Genomic DNA, 15866 nt, shown 5'->3' with positions numbered 1-15866 from the left:
CAAATGTCATACAAATCTGAAATTTTCACATACTGCTAGGAAACAAATAACAGAGCGTGTCAAATCAGGTTGAAAGTTTTAAGAAGTGTTTTTCAGAATGGTCCGAGAACGTCCCTGGACAGAAGCTGACATTCAAAGTAAATGAATCTACAGCATAAGTAGAGACCTACTCTGAAGCCTCAGTGATACAGGTAGGAGATATTTTCTCGTGGGGGTATTCATAGTCACAGAGTACAAATATGAGGCTTGACTTATTTTTAAAAGCCAGGTATATGCTATGAAATGAACCTTAGGATGCTACAAACTCTAAAACGTGCGGATATATGGAAAGGTTCACTCTGAATATGGTTGGCAGTGATAACTGTATACCAACCAGTAGTTGCAATGATGTGTCTGGAATGTAAAGAGAAGTAAAAGGAACAGATGACGGACAGAATGCAGAACAAATCAAAATTCCGTCACAGATCTGGATTTAATCCATCATTTTTTCTGTTCACCACGCCACCCCAGTTGGACCCAGCCATATGGAAATCAGTCTTGACCCTGCTCCCCACGAGAGCAGTCCAGCCCAAACTACCAAGTCAGGACCTCCTTTGACCAGAAACAAGCATCCCGGGACCAGTTTCCGGGTATCACCCCCTCATCAGCCAGGCTAGTTTGAATCCAGTGGCACAGTGAGCACGGGACCCACATCCGGGCATACCTTTTTCACTTAGAGCAACAAAAGCAAAAATAACAGATGATGGACGGAATGCAGAACAAAGCAAACATTCACCCCCAGTCACAGATCTGGGTTTAATCCATCATTTTTTCTGCTCACAATGCCACCCCAGTTTGGATTCAGCCATATGTATATCAGTCTTGACTCTGCTCCCCCTGGGAGCAGTCCAGCCCATCATCCATCATCTGTTCTTTCTGTATTTGTCACCCTAAGTCGGAAGGGTATGCCCAGATGAGGGTCCCGTGCTTGCTATGCTACTAGATTCAAGCTAGCCTGGCTGATGAGGGGTGATACCCCAACAACAGTCCCAGAATGCTTGTTTCTGGTCCAGGGAGGACCTGGCCTGGCAGTTCGGGCTGGACTGTTCCCATGGGGAGCAGGGTCAAGACTGATTTGAATATAGATGGGTCCAAACTGGAATGGCATAGCGAGCAAAAAAATCTGATAGATTAAACCCAGATCTGTGGCTGCGGGTGAATGTTTGATTTGTTCTGCATTCCATCCATCATCTGTTCTTTTTGCATTTGTCACCCTAAGTGGGAAGGGTATGCCCAAACATGGGTCCTGTGCTCGCTATGCCACCAGACTGAAGCTAGACTGGCTGAGGAGGAGCAGGACCCCAAAACCAGTCCCAGGATGCTTTTCTCTGGTCCAGGGAGGACCTGGCCTGGCAGTTCAGGCTGGACTACTCCCACGAGGAGCAGGGTCAAGACTGATTTGCATATGGCTGGGTCCAAACTGGAATGGCATGGAGATCAAACAAAAATGATGGACTAAACCCAGATCTGTGACTGGGGGTGGATGTTTCATTTGTTTCACAATCCGTCCATCATCTCTTCCTTTTGGAGTGTGAAAAGGGCATACCTTTTCCCAGTTTTTGAGAGCCTGAAACCTACGTTTTGAGAACAAACTACTTTGGAGGCTGACTACACTGAAGACTTAAAATGGGACTTTAAAAATCCCATAGCTCCCCACAGAAGGATGTGGTGTTTGTTCTGGTATAAATGTTGTATGCAGATCACTTCACATGGATCATAGAGTCTGAGAAATGTGTGTGAGCACGCACGCCACTCTTCGCAAAAGCGTGCAGAAATATAGAAAAGCTCAGTCAAACTGGGAGGTTTCTAAGCTTTCCTCTACAAAGAGGTGATCTAATTCCTTTCTTCGCTAGGTTGCGATGGAACCAAAGTTGGAATCCTAATGCTACTAGATATAGAACTGTCTCCCTGTTTCTTTAAGCTTTGCAGGCTATACATCTGTGTGGCGTACCTGATGACTCTGTTCTTCCGGTTCGAAGTGCATTGGTATTTGCCTTCGCTAAAGAAGGACAGGGGAACAATTCTGTGGATTCTACACAGAATTTTTAAATCCACTCTCTGAGCCACTATTTCAACTTGACGCCTTTAAAAGGCCCAAAGGCAGAGCTTATAAAAAGTCTAGTTAAATAATTTACAGCAATAAATGATCTTTCCCCGATTTTGTATTATTTTCAAATTAGTAAAATTTTAGATTCCAAGTAAGAAAAATGATAGATCCCAATACTGTCATCCATTCCTAGATTTTGGTTTGATTAGACAAGCTGTTGCCACTGGCATTGGCTAGTCTTCATCAGATAGTGATTATGTAGGACATTAGCGAACATACTAGAGCATAGTGCAAGATATCTTTTTAGATCCTTCAGAAGTGGGAAATACCCCCTAAAGAGGGCTAAAGAATGGTACATCACCTGTCTAGGTACATTACATTTTATACGGTTAACATATGAAAATGATTTTCCTTGCTGCCATCTTTAGAAAATCACCCCTTCTACAACTCCCAGACCTAACAGCCTAAACACAAGAACATGGATTGTTCAGCAGTGATGAATGCTGCCAGCAGATAATTTAAAATCAAGTAAGCATACAGTCCTGTATCTATTTAGAGGGGATGACTGCAATATTTTCCAATTTTGTGTTACATTTCCGCTGGAAGTTTATTAGTGATCGTCAACGTGCTGAACAATTTCAATATGCTGTTGGAGTTGTTTTGTAATTGCTCTTTCTATCAACCTAGCAGAGATGAAATGATGACATATTGGCCTACGCATGCTCAGCGCTTCTAAAGTAGCTCTCACTAGTTTCTGCTCCAGTAAATTAGTCTTCGATTTGAAACAGCGCTATGGTAGTCATGCCACAAGCCAATGTAGATGCACATCTGTTTCAAAGAGTGGCTAGAAAGGGACCAGTGGAGAGCTTCCTAGATTTACCCTTTGTTGATGGAGTAAAATAATGCACAAAAAGGATTAGTTAATGTTTAATGGCGATGGAACTTTACTCAGAGATCTAATTCTTCTCATGTGGGGAATTTTAAATAATTGCTGTAATTCAAATGTACATCAGTAATTTGAAATGTATGTTTTTAAAAAACAAAATTGAAGTGAATTGTGTTACGCTCGTGTCAACCTTATACAGAGCCTATGGTTTCACTTAACGTTGGTGAAAGCCTTTGTTTTTGAGGAATTTCATTATACTTGTTTTCACCAAAATCAAACCAACCTTTTACAAGGGGAGGTCACCTACCCATGTCTTAATTTTTCTCCTCCCTACAAATCCTTTTTCTTGCAATTGAAGTCCTCTCCCACTAACTCTTTCCCCACTTGATTCCTTTTCTCAAAATGCTCTGCTACTTCGGACTGCCACCTCCTTCCTCGTCTTTGCTGTCTATTAATACTGCTCTTCTCTCCTTAACCTATATACCTGTTTTTCCCCACCCACACTAACATCATTGTGGCCTTTTACTTCTTTAGTTTACCTGTGGGCATTTTCCTATCCCATGGTCCTCCTTTTGAGTTATCTCATGCTAGACATAGAAGAAAGACTTCATGAACAGTTTTTTTTTTTTTTTACAAAGCAAAAATTTACTGAAAAGCCCACTGCCCTTCCTTTTTTAAATGACTATGCTATCAATTGCTAAATGTTTAGAAACTGCTTTACTGTTTGGATACTTTTTTTTTTTTTTTCTTTTTTTTTTTTTTTAAATGGCACAGCATTTATTGCACCAGGACTGGTATTCCAAGACTTAGCTGTATGTGTTCAGAAAGCAGCAGTCGACATGTAGCTGAACATATGTAACCCATGAAGGGAGAGCAACAGGAGCTACAGACTGTATAAGAGAGAGGGAAAGAGCACGCTAGATAGAAAGCAAGGTGGCCAGACAGAAAGCAAGAGGACGATCAGAGAGAGCCTGTGTGTAGGTGCGATATGGTGTGGATTTCTTTAAAATGGCTAATTTCACAAGGATGCAAGGTTGTGGTACTATAATTAGGTTCTACTGGGGTCTGGTAATCAGATATTCATTTGAACAGACTCAAATTCTACACTAGAAATGTCAGGGAAATATTACATTCCCAGTGTCACCTCACACGTGGCTCCACATTGACTCCGTTTAAAACACACTACCCACATTGTACGGCTCTGCTTCATCTGCTGTCCCTGTTGCTTGTATAGGGACATTGTTGATGATTACCTGCAACTGATTCACGTGCCACACCGGTGGATGCTGGCGAGTAGTTATCTACGGCTTCCTTTTGCTACTGTGCCAGTTTTAATTTAGCATTCCTCGCAGCAGGCTGTCAATTCTGCTTTTTTTAATCTAGTCTTTACTTACCTTTGAATTCTTCTTGCCCGTGACATCTATCTGCCCATCTAAGCTTTAAGCTAAGGTATGTAGTTGAGGTTGTGCTGCCACAGCCATCTTGTATTTGGACCTAAGGATGTGCTGTTGGTACCACATCTATATTTTATGAACTGAATCTTGAGCAGTAACAGTTGTAGCAGTAATTTGCCTAGATGCAAACCCTATTTTTCCACTCATCCTTGTGTCGTATCATGACCCAACCTACACTTCCTTAGTTAATACTTGAGCTATTCTATTGGATTCTCTCTCCCGGGACACGTTTTTGACTGGATCAGTTCAACTCATGGCTCTACTTTTGCTTTGCTGAGATTTGGTTACTGGATACAAGGAAGCAATTTCTGTTAGAATCAGCTAGGTCCTTATACCACAGATGCCAATGTGGGTATCCAGAATAATCATTTTTTGTGTTAAGTCGTACTTGCCGCATATCACAGAAATGGTTGAATATGTTGGGTGATTATCAGTATTTGTTCAGTACTAACAGCAATCAAAAGGACATCCTGGCACTGCTAAGAAAAAGAAGAACCGAGTACAAAAAAGCATCGGAAGAAACTGGAACGTACACAGTGCCAGCAATCCAAGACCAAAAAAAAAATTAAAAGAACAGCCAAGGTTACAATGGTTTGCTAAATACAGAGTGGAGACCTTCTTCATTGATCTTCTGTGGAAGTAAATTCCAAACTTTCGTGGTACAAATAAAGTGTTATCAACGGAATACACTTTCCAGGTGTTTCCTTTATAAATATTTAACAGCAGTCCTTGAACTCAGGTTTTAAAATCAGACATTTTTCAACAGGAAGCCAGTGAAGGTTGTAAAATGGAACAAACGGGTCCTCCCTACTGAGGCTTAAAGTAAGACTAGCAGCCATCTTCTGGGCAATTTGAAGTCTCATTAGCAAGTACTTGAGTAACTTCACATACAGGTAACTGCCATAATCCGGCCCAAACATGACTGCAGCCTGATTCACTGTCTTATTACAATTGGTAGGCAGGAGATGTGAAATCTGTTTTGAGGAATTTAAGGCCATAAAACAGGTTTTAGTGGTTTTAGTAATCAGGGAAGCTTACGTTTTGAATGAAAAATGAGTCCCATATTTCTTAGCCCAGCTATTCAGTTCACTGACTATTAGTAACATTTCAGTCTCGATGATAAGCTGAAGTTTGTTATGTTTCATCCAGTCGACCACCGCGGTCATGACCTTTCGAAAAATGCAGAGGGTATAATCGAAACATCCTCCCTGCCTGATCAACAAATGAGAATCCTCTGCGTAGTAATAAAAAGTAAAAGCAAACGATCGGATCAGTGAGGCAAGGGGTCTCACCTATGTCGAAAGATGGGGGATTGCAGATGAACACTAATGCACACCAGAGGACAACTTTTGGCTGAGGATTTGAATGCCCCAAAAAGTACAGGCAGTGACCTGCCCTGCAGCAAAGATTTAAAACAACTTAAGACACTGCCCTCAATACTGGTTCCCCCAACCTGCGCAGGAGTATAGCGTGGGAGACAGGATCATAAATGCCACAAACATTTAACAGAATAAGGAACACAGTATTATCTTTATAAATAGCAGGCAGAGATCACGTAGCACTGATGTCAGGACTGATTCTTTGAAATGCGCCTTTTCTACAACTTGTGCCGGGTCAAACAACTTGTTCTGTTCTAAGTGGGCGAATAGTTGGTAGTTGAGTAGACTTTCCATATGTTTGGTGGCAAACAGTAACAGTGAGAAAGTTCTATGATTGACGATGATGGAGAAAAACAGCTTGTTGTCATGCATGAGTTACATGGTCTGTCCTAAAGGAGTAAACCTACTTTTTGTGTTCACATGATGCCTCCCCCTTAAGAATTCTTCAAGTTCTTTTAAACGTGACCGTCTGATTGACACGAGCTCCAGAGTTGACTGTTTATGTCAAACTTACTACTATTGGTTATTGTCTGAACTGCTGTTTTTTAGTTTTCTCTCATGCTGGTTTTCTAAGCGCTAGAGGTTCCTGTAGTAGAACTGCACCTCAGTTTGACTGTTTTTTCCACCCTTTCTTTTTCTCTCAAGTATGTGCTAACCCTGATAGTATTCCCTCTGCTTACCAACAGCACCCTGAGAGCAAATAGCAACCATGCCAGCGCAGCATTAACGCCGTAATATGCCCATTTGGACTCAAATCCCACAGTCTCCGTGGAAACTAAAGGCCATCATAAGTCACTGTACCAAGCGCATTGCAAAATGATTTACAGACTAAAAAGTATGCTTATTTGGACAGAATAATGAACTTATTATAAAACAGGCTAATACACCTTCCCCAAAAACTAGAGCTGGAGCCCAACAGAAACATCAGTCATTAACCAAGCTGATCTGTAGCCACCTAAGTTCTAAGGACGAGATGGTCTTGCCCTCAGCGTAACCAAATCCAATGGCGCTGAGGACGAGACCATGTCGTTCTTCGCACTTAAGGGACTTATCATTCCCTATACTTTAGCGGCTAGGGTAGCACCTTGGTATGCCTCTTGTTATGTTGATGCACTTCTGCCTTGTTTTCTCCACACTCCCATGTTCGCTATTGCTTCTTCCTCAAGATAAGTAACAGAACTTCAGCCTCTCCCTTTTTACAGCATCCCTGCCAGCTCTCTTTTTTAGAACATTAACTTCCTAAAACCCCATCCTGGGCCCGGTGTAACAAATCTTCGAGGGCAAACCTAATGGCACATCATTAACGCCATGACTTTTCAACTTCCTCTCCCTACATTTTAAATCTCTTCTTGAAATCCCACCCATCATACCAATTGCTGAATAAAAAAAAACATGTGTGTCCGAATGAGTAGTGAATTATGCTGTTTCACACCAAACTGTCATTGCTAAAGCTTGTGATTTACTTTAGGCAAAAGGAAGGAAATTAGATAAATAATAAAACATGCATTTGCCATTCACATTTGTCCATCAATGCTTGCTTGCCAGAAAATGAAGCGGGACAGATGTATTATAAGATTGGGTTTATGGGTTCACTATGTAAAAGCTTGCAAATATACATAAATGCTTATTCATTTAGTACTCATGTGGTCCACTGTGAGCACACTATAGTAGTAAACATTTATTCTACAACTGTGTGATTGTGATCACACTCGATGTGGACCAAAGGCACCAGACAGTATATGTGCTGGTGTGCATCATAACTGTCCCCTACCTGGCTCATGTGCACTGCAGACACCTGGGCGGAGCAGACAGAAGTGTGGCTTGGAGAGTTGGGCAGAGACTTGCAGGGTCCGATCGAAAGCTGCTGCTTCTTTCGCGTTGCCACGATCTTCTGAGCAACTGTTGAAGGAAACAACAGAACATGAGTCGCAAATCCCAAATTCCTCAATAATAAATCAATTCTGTGTTTTGCTGCTTCAGGCCCATGACACACGAGTCAGTAAGTAACCGTGGGAGTACAAGATGGCTGCTGTATCATTTATATACACGACACATATACTCACCATCCATCTCCATTAGCAACTGAGTGCCCCTCCACCAAACCCAAACACATGGTACAGTGAAGGTGAAACTTTGTCTACATGGAACCTACACCATTCATAAAGGTTACAAAGAGTGAACTGCTTAGGGTGTGCATTTGAACCAGTTCCTGTGATCGAGGCTGAGATATTGTACACCAGCCTAATTTCCAGAAGGCTTCTCTCCTACAGAGAGGGATTTCTTGGGAGCACTGGACAAGACAACACTGGTAGGCCCTCTCCTGGCACTTCTTCAATATATTGACTGATCACATTTTCCCTCCCTGCCCATTCCATCCGGACACCAGCACTCATTCACATGATAAATACAAGTTCAAAGGTCAGTACACAGATTATAGACTCGCTTAGTGATCAGAGTGATCTATGACCTGGAAGTGCAGCTGCCAAAGGGCGGAGTTAGGGAATAACAAACACCATTCATTAGCCTCAATCTATCCATCAGGCCCTGTGCACAATTTTTCTGCAGCAGTTGCTATTCACCCACCGCCCCCGTTTCATTGTCATTTCACTGAGGAATGGTAGAAATGACCACGAAAGACTGTTTGATCTGGCATTAGCCAGGACCTTTGGACTTTACTAAAATTAATTACCTATATTGGCTTTCAGCCAGGCTTCTTCATCGAATGGTCTGTTGTGTCATTCAAATCTTTCTTCCTCCCAGTACCCATGTGTAATGGGTCAGTCTATTTCAGCCATTGGCTAACTTCACTGTGAGGTCCCGGCAATGCCCCAATAATAATATTTTAGAAAAACTATGACAAAACAAAACAAGCATTGGAAAGCCAAAACAGCTTGCAGCCAATGCCACGCATACTGGTTTTGCCAATACTTGTATTGTTTCTCTGATCTGTACACAGCTCTCATGCTGTGTACATTTGCAACATACTTGCATCATTTTTTTCAGATGCCATCCCTTTTGCTGGAGAAGGAGTGTATTCATGCTGCAAATGGGTTTGGCAGGTTGTGGTCACATTGTGTGTCTTGCGACAGCCAGGGCTTAAATTCTGTGTTGAGTAGCCCCCATGACAAATGGCTAGTGGCTGCGGTCCAACAGATGCCTGGAGACTCCGAAAGGAACGACTGTGTTCGTAAAGGTTTCCCACTTGGGATTGATCCTGTGTCAGGCACTAGTGTAGGCTATTATCACCTGAAAGATTTACATGGGCTGAAATGGTTGAGAGATTTATGTTGTTGAATTTATTTCAGTGACAGGATAGAAAGTAACAAGCTACCTGTGTGTGAGACTGGCGAGGTAGGGGAAATAGTACAACAAATTCATATATGCGAGAACTACATCTGCACCCCACGATGATGCAGTCAAACATAGCTAGAGGTTTCTGGGAAAGAAAGAGAATATAATCCCAGCTCCTAAACTGTGGGCCAGTCTTAAGGTTCTACAACTGGCTGAGGTCCTATGCAGCAGCAGCATCAGCCACCCCTAGCCAGAGCAATGTTTGGGAGAGATGCCTCCGAGGAGGTGTGCTAATGAGCCACTGATTCCCCCTAGGTACACCTGAGCATGGTAAGGACACTAGGCAGGAAATGATCCTCTCTGGGTGCCTAAGTGCATCAGAGCATGACAGTCTGAGGCAGAAGGACCACCCTTATTGGGTTCTGAATAACCCGCGGTTAGCCTCCCCATACCACCCACAGACACATGTACTCACCACCTTTTCCCCTTGGGATTTCAAAAAGAACAACGGGTTTAGTTTCCTATTGCCTTCTAATCAGAGGCGTTCAGCCTTCTTTGGTTCTAGTTGTGGGTTCAGGTGCAGAATGGCACACACTTTTCAGACTGAGCTCCTTCCCCAATATATTGAACAGTTCAGTATATATCCTGAACACGGGGGTGCTTACCGAGGGTTCAGGAGGTGTACTCCTGTGACACAACCACTAGATTTGGGAGCTCCACGGATATTGATCTGAATACTTCTAATAACTGGGTTTTGGATGTCAGACTACAAGTGCGATCGCATCTGAAAAAATGTCTTGACAGATACCGTAGGAATATGAATATCTGACGTCTTGCCTTTAGTTATATGAACAGTTCTGACTAGATCATAAAATTACACCTCCCTCTGCAGCTGTTTGGTTTCTGGGCTGAAGGCTCGTTTCCTGAAAGTGATCTGTACACAGATGATGCAATGGCTTGCCGTGTATGAAGCTAGGGTTAGACAGGTAAAATCGCAACTCATTCTAGTTGAACATTAATTGCCACCAACCCTCCACACTTCCCTCGTAGGGCACGATGGACCAAACAAGAAGCTTGGCCTTCAAGCATCGTCAGTCCTGCTCAGAGCAGCACCCCCAGTGCCAACAATCTGACCTGACGAAACTGAAGAACAATGACTGACTGTAGACAAACCGTAGCCAGGCGACTATAAGAAAGGACTGTCTACACCACAAAGCCTGCAGAGGCTCACACAACATACTTAATATGCCGTAGGGAAAAGAAAAGCACAGGGGATGCGACTGAGCCATTCACGCTTCTTATAAGATAAGGTAAGTAAAAATGCTTTTAAATGTATGTTGTATGCATGCTTGCGGATGAGAATGTGTTTATGTGAAAAAGAGCGTGTGAATATGTGTAAGCTTGTGTGTGAGTCAAAGCTGGTGTGGCGTGTGATGTCACTTCCGTTACCCCTGGCATTTTGGTGAATTGATGCCCATGCTGACAGTGATGAAACATACCCCCCAGAGCAACACTACACCACACTCACGTGCACGAGATCACACGTGCCTTAACACACACACAAATTCAATGCGAGGCATCACCGTTTTCGTTTCTCCTTGGAGGTGTCTCCACCACAGATGCAGGGCAAGTTGTAAATTGAATTGAGAAGCATGGTGTCAGTGTAGATGGGAAGCTGGAGGGGCATAACTTCATTAAATGATTAGTTTCAGGAATGGTGGAGACTTCTTGAAACAGCCTCTGAGATAAACTGGTGGAGGCGACACTGAGAAATGCAGGGGGAACCAGCAGAGACAGCGAAAGGGGAAAGTGGGAGGCTCCGAGTGGGGGTGTAGGCCCAGAGAAGAGCGCTCAGTGGGCAGGCGGAGTGTGCCCGGCGGTTCTTCCACTCTGTCAAGCTCTGGTTCGGGGAGGAGTGGCCTCGGCTTTGTGTCCTGGGCCGTGACCACGGAGTCAGTGAGCCAGCGACTAACCACAGCCGGTCCGGTCGGGACGAGCATGTTCGACCTCGGGAGATGTCATCAGCGCTGCACATTACGAGGCCATAAAGTGCTCTCATACAGAAAGGCGCCTTTCATTTCCAAGCATGTCATTGCAAACGTACAGCAATTAAACTTACGAGCGCTACCGGCCCGGCCCCGGACGCGGGTGAGCACTCTCTCCGGAGGAGGCGCGCGGGGAGAAGGGGCTCTCTGGGCGCGTGGACGACCCCAGCGTTGGGCGGGAGAACGGTGCCCCTGAGAGGGTCTCCCGGGCGGCAGGAGAGAGGGCCTCGTCTGACAGGCGGAGAAGCTGAGGAGGGCAGTGGGACAAACTATCTGTCGAGTGAGCTGTGCGGGCAGGAGGTGGGTATCTCACCCATGATGGGATGCCCAGAGAGAGACTTCCTATACTTTGTAACCCATTGGAGCCCCCGCAAATATTTTCTAGACAGACTCATTCTTCAACTTTTATCATTTCAATGGGTTTAATGTCTAGAGATAGGCCAATGTCACGGCCTCTGATGGGGCGAGTGAATTGAGAATCCTTTTGTTTGAAGCTCAAGTCACCACAGCCTAAAAAGGCGGAGAGGAGCAGCAACAATCTCCTTACATTTTTCACTCTTTCCTTAATCCTCGCTGATAGGAAGCCATCTGCAAAACATGTTAGGAAGCCACCAAGGTAAGGGTGCAAACCACAATCCTCGAAACACTGAGAACAACTGTTCCAGCTCTCCTTTGAATTAAACAAATGCTATTCCAAAATGGCATAAACGAATGGCATTCCAAAATGGCAAAGTAGTTATCTATAAACAGGATATTAATACATCAATATTCTGCCATTAAACCATACAGAAGCTCACTGGCATGCGCAGTGAGAGGAGAACTCCTATCAGCAGCATGGCCGTGTGATGTGCGTAAATACTTCCTGTCCTGGAGTCCATTTCATTTAGTGCAACTCAAATATTTCGGCTAGTGCCGCCACTTCGGTACAAATGTGCAGTAGGTTAGGGCAAAACCTGTGGTCCTTCTGAAAATGTGTCTACAAGAAAAACACATCAGATTAAATTATTTAAAGGAGCAGGCCACAGCCTAAGCAATCTGTCCCCAGTGGGAGCTCAGGGCCCGAAGACACCGAGGTGGCCATGTGTGAATGGACATAGGCAGATTCCTCTCACCGGCACTGCTGCCTATACTAAGGCAGTCAGTTTGATGAGAAGGTAGCCAACATGTTACTGATTTTACCTCAACTCTACTGTACCTTCGAAGACATGAGCCAATAAGGGCAGCTTATCCCTAGGCTAATCAGTCTTCATTAAGGAAAAAACACACTTTGGCAGATCGATGTGCTTTTGGATCCACTGCAAGGTGGGAGACACTGCCCATAGTATGACCTTAGCCCGAACCTCCCACCAAATCCATGGATCTGGAAGGTGGCGTGGCTGGTAAGCAGGAGAGCAGCACTGTGGGCCAAAAACTTAACTTAGCAGCAGAGCTCACAGAAGACGGCACCAGTGGTGGTCTGGGAGCTAAATGCAGCCTAGGAAAAAAAATAAGTTTGCACCATTCGAATATCATATTGAGGGATCCTAGATAGTAAGCACAACAACAGCCAGGATTTGGGAGAGCTAATTATTGAAGAGCCTACAAGAAACGTGTCTGTGTTCTCTCAGGCTGGACAGATGAAGATACATCTGTTGATCTACCCCTAAAAGTGACCCCCTGGTCTTCTTTCTAGTGGGGGTTTTCCCAGTTCCTCGTTTGGCCAATCTGGCCCTGAACAGCACCCTCCATTAATATAAGACTACAAATGTTTTATCGGCTTCCACGGTGCTGCACCTGCTTGCTGCATTCGAGATGGATGGCCAGCCTGTGATTTAGTAAGATTACGATGTATAAAAAATGAATGCGATAGATGAGGGAGCGGGTTCATTAGTCATGCTCCGCCTCCAGAGAACCCCTGCTCACCTCAAGCAGCCGTATCAATTAATTTATCTTCTGTGAGCTATCGATTGCCAGCTTCGGCAGCTAATCATATGAAAATTAGTGAGCACTATCACCCTCTCTCTGTCATCCCACAAGCATCTGTGTATTGATCTTCAGAAATGTAAAAGTCATTGTGCGGAGAGCAGGGATGCAAGGGGAAGGTCATGGGGTGAGAGAGAGGCAATATTTGTCTTAGCAACCATTAGGGAGAATTACAGGAGATCAAAGTGAATTCATTAGGAATCAGGCCACTAAATGTCATTGTCCTGGGAGGGGGATAGAGTTGGAGGAGCCATGATGGTCAAATACACGGCACCTAAATGTATGAGCTTTACAAAACCCATGAATACTACACTCCCCTTGTAAGAGTCCACTTCTGCTGCACTGATAACAGCCATCACACACCTGGGCATCTCTGCAGTGTACAGTATTCTTACATATACTCAGCACTGATGAGGTTTCTGGGTGCAAGCAGGTTTGTTCTTAGGTCACATGCCAGGAGCCACTTTGAAAACCGCCCCTCACCCACTGAAGAGGGAGTAAGGCAACCCATTCTGCCCACCTAAGCAGAGACTGCACAGGCTGAATTTTTGTTTGCTGCAATTCAGAATATATATGCAATTTCAATGGAGCTTCCCATTAATCACCCTCTCCTCTCGGTTACATCTGATATACCCCTGAAAAGAGTACTGGAGAGGGGGCACATTAGGACACACAACATACTGCAGACACGTGCCCTCAATCATCCCTTTAACTGCCGCTCTGAAATCTTAAAGAAGTGATAAATTCTTCCCATGTCCCAAGATCAGGGATTTAGGACACTAAGGCTGACAGTTAATGGTGTCAACATCCTAATCTGAACGTCTGAGAAAAAACAAGAAGAAAGAGAAAACAAAAGCAGCACATTAACAGTGTAAATAATTATTTTTACTCATCAGTATCAACACCAAGAGCTTCGTTAGAAGAAAATATGCAAGGTTTCCATGCTATGATGTACTAAATATTCAAACACAAATAAACACCAGTCTATGAGAAATGTACACACTTTATTTATTTACTGAAGATTTCTTATAACACGCCAAACTTCACATTATAAAACCTTCGAAATGCTAGAAAGTACAGCAGAGTTTCATAGTATAAAGCTTATGAGTAGTTGGAGAACAAACAGATGGTTTATATGACCACCACCGGGCATTTTCCAGTCGTTGTTTTACATTGTGAAGTTGCTCGATCAAGGATTAGCCTGAAAGGTTCCATTTTCAGGAGTTTTCTGCAATGCAGTGCTGAGGTTTAGCTTTAAGTTACTGCAGAGCCTGAGACGCTAAGTAGACGAGGATCTGCCTCGGTGTTTTGTTGCAGAATTCCTCATTGGATCATATGATGTAGGTTTGTTGACCTTGGACTTCTAGTAGCAGTCTGGACAGATGCAAGTATCCCAATTTACTCCTCCAACCGACCTCATGCATGGGTTTAATTTGATTCTCCACTTTGGTATGTTCAAAACATCGATTCCCTATTTCTGCAGTGCTGCAATCTATCAATGATTCTTGGAGGGATCTAACAATTCTTTACAAATGTCTAGATACACCGTCACCAGGCCTTTTCTCAGCTCCATCCATCATCCATTTAAAGAACCACAATGAGTCTCTGAATCATGGACAGATGGAAATTGATGCCCTTGATGTTAGCTATGATTATGAGGAAGGTGAATGTGGGGAGGCTTGAGATTTGTGTTGACAACATCAACAGGCGTGTACGTGTGTGTTAACAGGTATCTACTGAGGGCGTGGCCCACCCTGTACAAAGATCAAAGTTTATGCTCAATTCAAGCAGAGGCTGGTCATATACATCCAAAAACAATGTTGTTAAAATGTTCTAGCTTCACAGGCATGTCTTGATGGGTGTGGTCAAATACATTGGAATTGCGTGCACATGCTTCTCCTCAAATACTTTCACAAGTAAGTGCATATAGATATTTGATAGCAGTTAGGAGGAAAGAACCCAGAAGTACTCCAGATCATTCCTTTTCATTAGGAGAGTTCACTGATCCATTCCATTCTGACTGCTGAATCCAAATCAAGGCAACACCCAAGTTAGATTATTTTTAAGCAGTGTAGCAAGAGCCATGTGGTCACAGGGTGCTGCGATATACAGACATATTAGGGTTATTGCTGATCTCTGTCAAGGATGATGAGAAGCTCTCCTGGTGTTTGCCAGTAAGGCATCTGCTATCGCTGGGTCTTAAACTAGAGCTTGAATCATGTACACAGTAGCTCTCTTCCCTTATGTGCTTGCAGCTGCCTTTTTATTTAAGGACTACTTTTCTGTGTTAAGGGCGGATGAAGATCTTTTATTAGCTGCCAGGGCCAGTTTTCTATTTAATGTCTTCAGAAGAGAGTCAATAACTGTATTTACCATGTTTGTGATGTTAGCTAAAAATGTTGGCAGACATTTCTTCACACACACATTTGGACACAGTCGCGTCTGCAAGTTGAGATTTAAATTGATTGTGCACCCAATGAACATGGCAAGTGAGATATTGCTGCACAGATTTAATGCATGATGCACACTATCCTGTTAGAAGTAATTCACTCCTTTGTCATAAATGTTTCTGTGGACAATTTTATACTCTAGGATGTGAAAGTTAGCTACAGAGCTGTATTGTATTATAATGTATTATGTTATTTACATAATGCTAAATGCCACTATGTGGGGTTTTGAAGTGCTTGTTTACATGAGTAGCAATCTATACTATGTGGACGTGTAGTTTGAAGAGTGTTGTCTTTGCCCTAAGACTATGTGGAG

General features: G+C 43.5%; 1 protein-coding gene across 4 annotated transcripts in view; it reads right to left on the bottom strand.

Moving 5' to 3' along the window:
- Nucleotides 1-15866, bottom strand: part of AGAP1 (ArfGAP with GTPase domain, ankyrin repeat and PH domain 1) — a 942320-nt gene that overhangs the window by 468454 nt on the left and 458000 nt on the right. For all 4 annotated transcript variants that reach the window (XM_069225552.1, XM_069225553.1, XM_069225550.1 and 1 more), the window contains exon 7: nucleotides 7577-7704. In XM_069225552.1, the coding sequence (XP_069081653.1) occupies nucleotides 7577-7704 (128 nt within the window). The remainder of the gene's footprint in view (nucleotides 1-7576; nucleotides 7705-15866) is intronic.

This window comes from Pleurodeles waltl, chromosome 3_1 (genome assembly GCF_031143425.1).
Source record: "Pleurodeles waltl isolate 20211129_DDA chromosome 3_1, aPleWal1.hap1.20221129, whole genome shotgun sequence".
In the NCBI taxonomy this organism is placed as follows: domain Eukaryota; kingdom Metazoa; phylum Chordata; class Amphibia; order Caudata; family Salamandridae; genus Pleurodeles; species Pleurodeles waltl.
The sequence above is the reverse complement of the archived record's forward strand: the minus strand, read 5'-3'. Positions and strand labels throughout refer to the sequence as shown.